The sequence below is a fragment of the Xenopus tropicalis genome, chromosome 6 (assembly GCF_000004195.4).
Source record: "Xenopus tropicalis strain Nigerian chromosome 6, UCB_Xtro_10.0, whole genome shotgun sequence".
Taxonomy (NCBI): Eukaryota; Metazoa; Chordata; class Amphibia; order Anura; family Pipidae; genus Xenopus; species Xenopus tropicalis.
Window position 1 is genome coordinate 116501271 of NC_030682.2, and position 12528 is coordinate 116513798.

The 12528-nt window shown below is 34.2% G+C and overlaps 1 protein-coding gene across 3 annotated transcripts in view; it reads right to left on the bottom strand.

Moving 5' to 3' along the window:
* Window positions 1-1043: 1043 nt before the first annotated feature.
* tox (thymocyte selection associated high mobility group box) overlaps window positions 1044-12528 on the bottom strand; it is a 159282-nt gene continuing 147797 nt past the window's right edge. For 2 of the 3 annotated variants that reach the window (XM_018095125.2, XM_012965279.3), the window contains 3 exons: window positions 5053-5204; window positions 2954-3025; window positions 1044-2206 (listed from right to left, as the gene is read on the bottom strand). In XM_018095125.2, the coding sequence (XP_017950614.2) occupies window positions 2170-2206; window positions 2954-3025; window positions 5053-5204 (261 nt within the window). In that variant the 3' untranslated portion in view covers window positions 1044-2169. The remainder of the gene's footprint in view (window positions 2207-2953; window positions 3026-5052; window positions 5205-12528) is intronic. The other variant, XM_012965282.3, reaches the window with a different exon arrangement.

Consider the following 12528-nt stretch of genomic DNA (forward strand, 5'->3'; position numbering starts at 1 on the left):
AATGGATAATGGATAAAATCCACATGGGAGTATGAGTTCCTTCAAAGGTGCTCAGAGGCTATTTATCAGAATAGCAGACAAATTGTGCTATTGAGCCAAGGTCTTGGACTGCAGAGTGAAAGAGAAAGAGAGAAAGAGAGAGAAAGTGACAAGAATTTACTTGAGAGAGAGAATAGGAATGGGCAAAATTGTAGATATGGGGGAAGTGGCAGATCATGATTGGCACTGTGAAGAGCTAAAGCCTGCTGGGTAATAAGTAGTTGGGAAAACACCAATGTGGAAAATCAAGGTTAATTTGTTTTTGGGGGTTTGGCATTAGGGATTATGAGAACAGAGAATATAATGAGGCTGTCATCAGAGACAGGTTAAAGAAAAATAAACCTGGGGAATGAGTGAAAGGTGGGTTATCATAGGATTCTTCTGTCAAGCTATCCATGCAAGATTTTTCTATCTAGTAACTGCTTTGGTTAGTGTCTTCATATTTGCATCTTTTCCAACCATTTGATAATCAAGCCACTTTAATAAAACATTTACTGCTTTTTGATATGAATCAAATAACGATTGTTTTTTTAAACAATGAAGGGTTTTAAAATAATCTATTCAAGAACAACTAGAAGAATATAAGAGCTTGAAGCATTTTGATTAATCTTAGCAGATGCGGTTTCGAGTATTTTGCTATTCAGTTAAAAGGACGTTTTGACTGATATGTGGCCTGGAGAAATTCTCCTATTTGTCAAAAGACCTTTGATATTCATGTTAAATACAGCTGAACTAGGGCATTTTTCCTTTTTTCATGGCTCTTTCACTAGATGTGACATGTGATCATAATAGCTTATAAGAACAATTTATCACTCCTCTCATGCCACGTTCTGCTGCCAAGACCTGATTGAGAACTAAGATGATGATATATCATAGCTCTTCACTGTTGTTTACTCCTGTTGTTCATAACATTTTCCTGCAATGGATAGATATAAACAGTTGGTCATGTGTCGCAAATCTCCTGCAGTGTGGTATTATTGCATAGTTTACCTCAGACATAGTGGTGGAAATATGGATCATTTTTATTTTGTACTTTAAAACTGCATTTGGTTTTATTATTTGTCACAACAGAAAGAAAAAATGGGTTCATGTGAGCTACAAAACCATTTCTCCAAGCGAAAAGTTGGAACATCAACTTAAGATGCTAAGAAAATTACTTACAAACACCTAGATTTATTATTTCATAAATAGGCGCAACAGGCTTCATAAAAAAAGATTAAATACAGACACAGTATGGAGGAAAAAAATACAGAGCCATATACCAAAGTTATAATTTAGCTGTTTCCAATCTGTTTCTGCATCTAGTAAAATAACATGTAAGCTTTTGGCAGTTTTATACATATAAGGACATAATGACATTTACTAACAATTACACAAGGAATGATTAAAAAAAAAAAAAGCAATTGTAATGCAGTACAAAATAAACATGTTTGTGTTCTCTATGTCTTGCTGGACTCATTCTGCTAATCAGCAGCAGAGTCAAATTCATTCTTTCTTCATTCCTGGGGAGAAACACTTTCTCCAGAATGTTTTGAAAATATAGACATATTACAGATTAGAAAACAAGTACAAATATGAATGTTTGCCAGTTTTATTTTTCATAGTGAATAAACTGGAAGGAACCAACTTCAAACTGAAATTTAGCTACAAAAACATTCACATTTTTTTTTTATATTGTGGAGAGTGGACAGAGGTGCTATTTACAACCTTGCTATGAGTGCTACATTAAACCATTGGAAAAGTCTTTTGTATTTTGATATGAACAAATGTTATGAAAACCAATGGAAAATCCAGAGAGTTTGCAGTTGCTAAGGCAGTAACTAGTGCAGCACTTCACAGCAAAATCAGCAGAAACTTTGGAATGGTCCAATTTCCTTTTAGAAAGGAGGGGGACGAAATCACGTTCTTAAATGGATTTTGGAAAGTGAAATTAAAGAAGCAAGACTATTTTTTTCCCAGAGTGGATAACCCACAAACGCAAATGTCCTAAGTGCTTAGCAACTTGTATCTTCTAAAAAAAAAATGGAAAAAACAAAATGCAAAAGGGCTACGATTGCATAACGCAATCCTTTGACAAATGCTGTCCCTGCTGTCCTCATCTGAAAAGTTTTCCTTGTTTGATTCCCATGTTCAGGTGAGGTAGAGTGCTTTGTCCCTCTGCATGTTCCTGTGGAGAAGAAAAACATTTATTAATATATAATAATTACAGAGCATTAGCTCTTCTTTTTAGATTGTGTGGTTTTTTCCATTATTCATATTCAGTATTATTTATTTACATGCTTACATCCCAAGATCTTCTAATATAAAGTGTATATGATGTTTTAACATCACTCCAATCCTAGTACAATGTTTTCTATACTTGAATAGTTGCTTCTTTGACTGCATTTTTTTTGTAACTTATAATTTTTTATTTTTCCATAAGAGAAACAAACAGTATAGAGAAGGTGCCACCAGGCCTCTGTCATGAGATCTATCACAGTAGCAAGAAAAAGTATCAATTGATGTTTACAAATACACATAGCAATATATAAATGCAGTGCCAAATTCACATTTAATGCCCACATAACATTATTCAAGTATCAACTTCAAGTTTAATGTGAAAGGATTGTAGTAGGTTTTACTTCCTTTCTTCATGGCCCACTTTATATATGTTTCTGTGTGCAGACTACAAAGTAGGAACAAATATATACAGCAGCCCGGTGGGGACAATCAAAAGCTAAGCAATGTATGCTGGGGGGAAAAACGAAGTGGTGGGATGCCATCCCACTGAATTCCACCTCAAGGTCTACCAGAAACTTTAAAATGATCTACCGGTAGACCACAATCTATATTTTGGGCACCCCTGTCTTATAGAAATTAACAAGGTGAAGTTGATACCAGTGTGAAACTGCTTATACAATTGTCTATCACTTACATTGATGTAGTCCTGGTCAATTCAAAGTCTGCCTCCAGTTGTGCCATTAAACCTATGTTACACTGTACACAGCTGGTCATGGGGTAACAGGGGAAAAAATATGGAGGAAAACCAGAGAAAAAAATAAAAAAACTGACTGCATCCAAATACATATTTTCGATCTGTAATTAGCTTGTGTTCAAGAGGAGTTTTTAGGGGGACCAAATCTTGAGACACTGGGGTATTTTATTTTGTATACGAGCCAGTCTATAATTAAATGGCATTATACCATTAACCTTTTGTTTCACTTCCAAGACAGAGAGGGTGGTATGTGACTTCCATTTAGCTGCAATGGAGATACGGGTAGCAGAAAGTGCCTGGTTTGCTAGTATTTGTCTAGTTGTTTAAAGGGTTTCCTTATCAAAAGTCTGACATGTTATCGCCAAAGTGTCAGTATCTGGGGGCAAGACCAATATGGGGTAGGTCTTTGAGATGTTCACAACCTCTTCAATTTTGTAACACTTCAGAGAACAGTGCATGGATTTTTACTGGGGTATGATACAAATACAAGAGATTTTTGTAGATGTTTTCTCTTTGCCTAGTACAAGTGATTCCCTATTTAAGCACTAGCACACACCCCATATATATTCTTAGTGCTGCAATATGCCTACAGTGTGTTGAACCTTACCGACCACTTCAAGACAGACACTGACACTTCACTTTATCCCTTCATGTAATCAGTTATGAAGGCAAATATCTGGCAGATGTTTATCTAATAATTATCTAATAAGCTTAGAATAATGGGAGTTTTGGTATCTCAGTTATCTTAATTTTTAATTGTTTGGAAAAAACGGCTGCAGTTCACTGTGTTTTTCTTACCTACAATGTAAACTTCCTTCTCAGAACCCCAGTGTAATTGAACTTGCTACAATTAATCTCTAAATTTTGTGCCAGATAGCAGTGACACACACATTAACATTAGATATATAAATAACTTATTGGTAATGGCAAATGGGAAGGAAAAGTGCATGGGTGGGGCATAGATATACACATAGGGGCAGATTTATCAAAACACGAGTTCAAATCCCGAATGGGAAAAATTCGGATTGGAAACGAAAATTTCTGAAGATCGCAAATATCATGAAAATGGTTAAAAGATGCAGACATAACAGGGTGCAACTGGCCAAATGGATGCACAGTGTTTTGTGATTTTAAATGAGCTGTATAAAATATTAGGGATGCACCGAATCCCGGATTCGCTTTGGGATCCGGGAGGAATCTAGCCTTTTTTTTTGAAGGATTCGGTTTTAGCAAATCCACAGTCCCGGCTGAACCGATTACGAGTCCTAATTAGCTACATTAGCATATGCTAATTAGCACTCGGAAGGGTTACATAGTAGAGGGAAAATTTTTTTTGCAGCGAGCGCTGCCCGATCGGATTCGATTCAGGATTCGGCAAAATCCATCAGGGTAGGTTCAGGGGTTTGGCCGAACCCAAAGAAGTGGGTGCATCCCTATAACATATATACAAAAAAATAGCCCATGAGTGTCCAACTACTACCTAGCTACTTTTATGTATGTGTTGAAATCAATCAATATTGTTATGAATTCTCAGGGGCACTCCAGCAATGAGGTGAGTTGAGAGTCTTGCCTCAGGCGGCAGCACCTCCCAGGTTGCCAGGGGCAGCAAAAAGTCACTCCTGGTTACTTTAAGAGATGAAATTCTGATTTTGAAATCAGAGTTTTGGCTTTACTAGTGCAGAGAGCACATTCGCTCCCTCACTCACTGCTGAAAAGTTCAGTGCATACGTTCTGTAAGTAATGCTTGTTTGTTTGTGGGGAATCTTTATTTTTCATGATTTATTATTCATAAATGTCACCAAATATATGGCTACATCGTTTAAAAACTGAGAATAGTCATCATGATGTTCCTTTAACATGTGTTTTATGTGTCTTCAGTGGTTCCTATTTTGCAAGTTCTCTGTTTTATAGCATCAGTAATTCTTTAAGTAGTGCACCAGCAAGTGCAATGATCTTGCACCACAACATGAATATCTATTGTAAAAACAACATACAAATACTAAAAAGTCAACACTAGAGTGTGCTGGTTGACCACTCACCCATTACTGCAGTAGTCATTGTTCCATTCTACAGTCTGTCCTGGAGGATTCCTGCAGCCCGAACGAACATACTCCATCGCTTGTGTAACAACTTGGGCAGCTGTAGATGTTGGGCTGATAAGATTCTGATATTCTGACTGAAGAGAAAATCCCTACATAAACAAATACAGGTTTAATTAGAAACAGGCTTAATAAACTCTAGCTTTAATATATCCAAAATGTCTTTGGCCAAGAAATGAACTCGTAATTCAAATGAACTGAGCATGTAATTAAAGCAGATTGCTATTATTATGTGTGTCTTTTTTCTGTATTCTACCAAAAAAACAAGCTGTCATTAGAAGACATGTTCTTAGAACTGAAAAAATTATTTCTTTAAATTTTGATTCTTGATTATTTATAAAAACTCAAGGATACATTGCCTGTTCTAGTCAAAATATGCAACAGAATCTTTTTTGAAAGGAAAAGGCAGCAGGTGGCTGAGTGTTTTATTAGGCTACACCTATTCATGTATTGTTCTCCAAACCCCTTTTCTTCATTCAGTCACAAAGGGACCATCTGCTTCTCTTTATTTGCACTTCTTTTCCAACCAAAAAAAAAAAAAAGTAAAAGCTTATAGTAGTTAGCATTTATTTGCACTACAGAGAAGAGAATAACATCTAAATGTATGAATGGCAAAATAAATGTATTGCTTATGCTGAATTTTAAAATAATTATCTTTCATATGTACGTATTTTGCCAAAATGATTTAATACAGGCCATGGCAATGTGCACTGTATACTTCTGTGACTAGAAACTGTGTTGCATGGGGTGAAGGCATTAAAAATAATACAGCATTAGAACAGAACCCAGAAGCTGGACATTTGTCATTGTTAATAAATAATGTCTGCATATTGCTATAACTAACTACATTCTATATCTACAGCAGTACCAATTTGTTAAAGAATAGTTTAAAAAAACCCTCAGGTCAAACAGCACAGCAAATTTACTGTAAATGTCTCTTCAATCCAGGGGAGATTGGTTTCTCAAGGTCAGGGTACAAAAAAATCTGGTATAGCTATGCTTCCTTCTGCTGGGAATAATAAATGACTGTTTCTATTAAATAGCAAAGAAGTACAAATATGGAAAATAACTGTAAAAAGTAAAAAACGTCTTAAAAGTTTTACTAATGCAAACACCCATAATAAACAAGAAAGACTACCTAAATGTAATGTGTCCAACATAGAAAACAATTAGAGAAATATTTTACCCAATACATTTATGCATTCTGTAGCTTTATAGAAAATCAACAGTTGCCCTATTAGGGGTGGGGGGGATTTGCCTCTATGAGTTGGAAATTCAACAACAAGGTCAACAATTTCATTCAAACATAATGTACAGGTATGGGATCCCTTATCTAGAAACCTGTTATCCAGAAATAATGGGAAGGCCAACACCCATAATTAAAATAAATCTTTTTGTCTTTAATAATAAAACAGTAACTTGTACTTGATGGTAACTAAGCTGCATGAATCTAAACTGGTGACAAATCAATTCGACTAAGTTTTATTTAATGTGTAAATGGTTTTTAGCAGGCTACAGGTCAAATTTATCAAAGTGTGAAATTGGAGCTCACCACGGTAAAATTCCACAGCTCTCTTTTCATTTCTGTGGGATTTTTAGAGCATATTTAACAAATTAATACGCCACTAAAAATCATATAGAAATAAATAAAGTGTGGTGGAATTTAACTGTGGGGAACTGTCATTTCACACTTTGATAAATTCACCTTAAGGTATGGATATCCAAATTGCAGAAAGATCCCTTAACTGGAAATATCCCAGGTCCTCAGCATTCCAGATAACAGATCCTATACTTATATCCCTATTGAATTGTATAGAATTTAATCAGGATTTAAGCAGTGAAGATTTGCTTTTAAATTTTCGTGATTTTTTTTGGAAAATCAAAAATTCAGGTTTGAAAAACACAGATTTCAATATTTTGAGATTTTTTTGCAGCGAATCACAGAGAAAAGGCAATCACAAATTGTATTAAATTTGCTCATAGTAATTGAAAATTACTTATCAACAATTTGCTTTTTATGTATATCCCCATTTATATGATTTGTCGTGAACTGCACAGACATGCAGAAAAATGCAACACACAATAACAAGGGAATAATGTAAAGAACAAAAATTGTATTTGTTGTTTAAAATCCCAAAGTATCCCTTAGTATTGACTGAGGGGAAAGCCAAGATGATATCCTTTATTTGATCTATTTTACCGTAAGTGCCTTCTTAGATGATTGTATTATTAACTGCTGAAACCCAAAGTATCAATAACGCAAATACTTTGCTTTTTAAGCATAAATGGAAAGAATAAAACAATCAATACCCACTATGCTCAAAGTAATATTGTATTGTCAAACATAAGCATTCTCTCTCGGAGAGACCCATTTATAACAATCTGATTTTAGTGGTTTTAGAGCTTTTTGAGACTACAAAAAAACTAATTTCCACTAAAACCTTGCATTTCTTGTAATTTATTAAAAGATCTGAATATAAAAAGCAGAAGAAAAAATAAAAGAACACAAAAACCTTACATTTTTTGCTTTTGTAGGAAAAAAAGAATTTGCCTCGGGCAGCTCCCATTGACTTCTACGTGGCCTTGACAGCTTTTAGGCGGTGTTGTTTTGTCTTTTTTTGCATTTTTGTTCACTTAGTATATGACACATTTTTTGAGTTTACATGTAATTAGTATAATCTGTGATTTTTTGTGCTAAAAACCACAATTTATGAAAACCAAAAAAAAGTTAGTAACTGGGCCCCTTAGTGGTACTTTTCTTAAAGTATTTCTTTGTAATTCAGATGAAAATTGCCACTTTTTTTTAGAAGTCACTATTTTATGCATTTTCTCCTTTCTGTACTTTTGCTGCCTTTGCACCCCAAGTCAGGGATTGAACATTTGAAAAGCTGTCCCTTTTTTTTTTTTGTTTCTACATCTACTCACCTGCTGTACATTCTTTAATAATGATCAAATCTTAAAGCATGTAGTACAAGTGTTTGGAGGTTCAATTAAATCTTCTCAGTGTTTTCCCATTGTTACTCTCCAGAGAAAATTGCCAACTGTTTTTGATCATGCTTAGAATTATTAATTTGTTCTTCTTATGCTCGGCTGTTATAACTCCCAATAATGAATTTCATTATGAGTAGAGACAACTTTATATTCTAGATGTGTTTTAGAACTCCACAAGAACAAGAAAATACGCCCAACTTTGCACTTAACTGTAATTTAATTTGCATTGAAACCATAAGTACTTTCATCAAACACTGATACTTTTTGTCCACAAATGATTTATTCATCAATCTCAAGGCCATTATTAAAACTCATAAAATACGATTATGCTTGAAAGCATCTGTTTATTACTGGAGGTAATTGAACTAATTTGGTATAACTTTAATAGCATCTTCTTAGATATCCACCTTACTGACAAGTATAAATTCTTTTAATGTAAAATGCAATGTATATTTTGCAGGAAGCATTACATTCCCTTTTCATGGAGAGACTAATAGGAAAAGAAGAAACAAGACTTTTGCAGTAGATTTTAAAATTCCCCAAAATAAACACATTTTGTTCTGTTTGTAGTTCTTTGTAAGGGAAATGTGATTGGCCAGAAGATAAAAAATACTTTATACAAAACACAAACAAAATATTTGTTGAAGACATTCTGTACAGTTGGAAGCATCTCTAAACAGACTGCCAAAACAAGTGCATATATTTATAATGTAATTTTGACTAGTGCATATAGATAAATTTATACAGCTACTGTGTCTAAGAGGTAGCACTGAACCATTTATTGCTACATTTTGGAATATCAAGTTCCATGTTAAACCTCACAGCTTGTCTACTGAGAGTAGCTGGTGAAAGGATAATTATAATATATTCATGGTGTCAAGTGTCCTAACCTGATCCAACCAGATCTATTACTGCTGTCTATTTGCTTAGAAATGCTTTATAACATTTCACTCATAATGTATGTGCAAAACTAACCAATGTAGTACTTTGTTTAGCTGAACTCAGGTTAAGTCTAATCTGACTTTGCATTACAAACAGAAGAAAATCTAATCTTTACTCAAATATAATGGATTGAGGTTAATGGAAACTGAGCTATAGGGTATTTCTTAGTACAGAGAGGATGTGAAATACTTTGGTTGGAATTAAGGTTACATCTGGTAAATGGTAAATTGGTAATAGTGAGTCTGAGTTGCATTTTGTATTAGTTCTTATTGTTAAGAGCCATATTAGTAAGGAGCTCTCCCAAAGAGCTTACAATACAGTTATGTGTTATCTTAGCACTATATATATATATATTTATGAACAGGTAATATTACTATGTAACTATGTAATCATAATATTTCAGAGAGACTTGTTTTCAGTTACTTTCATTATATCCAAGTATGAGCTCTGTTTTTTTAAAATGGTCTTGAGTCAAGAGTGTCCTTTCTTATAGTATTCGGGAACAGGGAACAGGAATAGGTCCTTCTTGCTACTTCACCATTTCTCTGTAGCAATAAAACAGTGGGCCAGATTTATTGACTTTTGTTGACATTTTTATGAGTGGGACATATAACCACTTATAAAAGAGATAATGGAAGTTTAACAATTTATTTTCTGCGTTGACTGATTTGTTTTAGCCCCGAAAAAAAATTGTCCCAAATTGTCTCGAATTGTCTCTGCACAAGATTTGCATCTGGGATTACAAATTTGGGGGATTAAAATTAGTGTTCGGCTTCACTGAAAAGTGTTTAAACCAACTGATTACATTGTGACTAATTGACACCTTTATTGGCTTTGACAGTTGTCAATTTCTTAAAAACTTTCAAACATCAGGAAAGTTTTGGTAAATACTAAAAAAGATCTGAGAATCTTTGTTACATCCCTAGTTTAGTCTTTTCATGAAGACTGAACTAACGTAAGCGATTTTAGGCACAGTGTTTAGGCACCGTCACCTGGAAACCCTCTGCCCCCATAATTCCCAATGACACGTCCCATATGTTTCATTTCTTAACTATGTGATATTTTTAACTATAAAGTAAAAAAGCAAAAATTTATTTTTGGTTAGCCAAAACAAAATAAACACATTCCCAATCTATTTGCTTTAATCCTTTTGCACTGTTTCAGAAATGAAGGCTAAAGTTTGTTTCCCCCTCTGCCCTGACCAACATTTGTAATGATGATCTGATGGACATTGGCTATGCTGCTTAGAATCAATTTTCGGATCCTGCTCTCGGATCTGTTTTCCATTAAAGCTTCTATCTGTTGAATCAGACACAAGCAGTTTTCAAAGTTTTGGGCAGTGGAGAAGAAGCCGAAATATTCCTCCTAAGCAGTACAGCCGGCGGCTGTCAGAACATTATTACAAACACATCTGTAAGGGCAGAGGGGGTAAAAAAAGGCAAAATTTAGACTTTATTTCTGGTGCAAAATGTTTAGAGCAAGTCAATTAGGGATATGTTTGTTTTGGTGTGGAAAACCCAAAAAACTATTTGTTTTTTTGACTTTAGAACACCTTTAAAGGAACAGTTCAGTGTAAAAATGAAACTGGGTAAAATGCGCAAAATAAAAATATTTCTAGTTAGTTAGGCAAAAATGTAATTTATAAGGGGTGGAGTGAGCAAATGCCTAACATAATCGTCAGAACTCCACTTCCTGCTTTCAGCTCTCTAACCTCTTAGTTAGTCAGTGACTTTATTTATGCCCCATATGCCCCCACTCCCCCAAGTCACTGATTGGCTACTGACTGCTAACAGCTTAGATAGCTGTAAAGGAGAAAGTAGTGTTCTGGCTATTATGTTAGACATCTGCCCACTACAGACTTTATAGATCATTATAGAACATTTTTTATTTTGTGCAGTCTATCCTTTTTACCCAGTTTCATTTTTACGCTAAACTGCTCCTTTAAGAATAGGCTGAAGCTCAAGTGTTCATTAAAAAAATAATTACTATTTTTTTTATGTAAAAATTAACATTTGACCTGATATATTCTTTTTAAGAACCAAAGGGTTTTCTTGCATTGGCTAGTGTGTAGAAATGACCATGATATTGCTCTCAAATCATCACTTTAACTGAGCCATGTGTTTTGTACTAATGAATAAGATATAGTACAGTGCTGCATGATTTGTTGTGTTTGACAGCAACAGTATAAGAACAAAATATATAATTCCAAAAGAGGAATATTATACAACTGGAAAATCAGTACCAGCGAGACATATTTGTACACTGCACAACTCAAATATAATCCTTCCTCTAGATATCACATCTAAAATAACAAGCTGCTAGTTCTGCAAATAAAGATAATGATGGGAAAAAGGAGGCCATCACAACAGCATCAGATTTTCATATATTCTATCAATTTGAAATCTCCCTGTTTTCTCACACTACACTATTTAGATTGCTGTTTTGAATGCTATTTTAAATGCATGAATTCTATATGTAAATATATATTTACATTATCTTTCTCAGTCTTCTGCATACAGGCAATAAGAAAAATAAGCGTTATATATTTATTTATTACAGCCCCTATTTATTTACTTATTTATTATTATTATTTATTTATCTATTTATCTATTTATTTATTTATTTACAGTCCCTATTTATTTATTACAGTCCCCTGTTTTGAGGTTATGTCCTTGTTGATTTCTATAAAATATTTCATTCATATTTTGACCAGAAAGCAATTGTCAAGTTTTCCCTTTAATGGGTCAGCCAAAAAAGGGATACTTAACAAATAATAAAAGTGTAATAATGCAAGTTTGTCATGTTTCATGTGGTGCACAATATTTTAATGACACACTAACTTAGAAGCTAAATTATCCCTGAAATGATTTTCACGTATTGAACGGTGTCTGTTGCATAAGAAGTTTAAGTTACTTTATCAAGTTAAGGAGGGATTGATAAATTGTTTCTTTGAATTGCTGAATATAGGTGGGAGTGGGTGAATTGTAGTACGGGTATAGGATTATCCAGAATGCTCGGGACCAAGGGTATTCCGGATAAGGGGTCTTTCCGTTATTTGGATCTTCATACATTAAATCTAGTAAAAATTTAATAAAACATTAAACCCAATAGGAACATTTTGCCTCCAATAAGGAGTAATTATATCTTAGTTGGGATCAAGTAGAAGGTACTGTTTTATTATTACAGAGAAAAAGGAAATCAGTTTCATGGGAGATAGGAGATGGGTTTTCCATAATTCGGAGCTTTCTGGAAAACGGGTTACTGGATAACAGATCCCATACCTGTACAGCTGCGGTTTCATTTTACAGGGCTAAAAAAGCAGTTAGGGTGGTACCCAGACACTTTAGGTTACAATTCTTACCATTTGATCATCTGGTTCATGATAAGTAATGCCAGAAGACATGAGCAAGTTACATAACTCTCTTGCTTTTTCTAGCATAGATTGCTTTTTTTATGCATTGTTTTCCATTAATGTGAAAATAA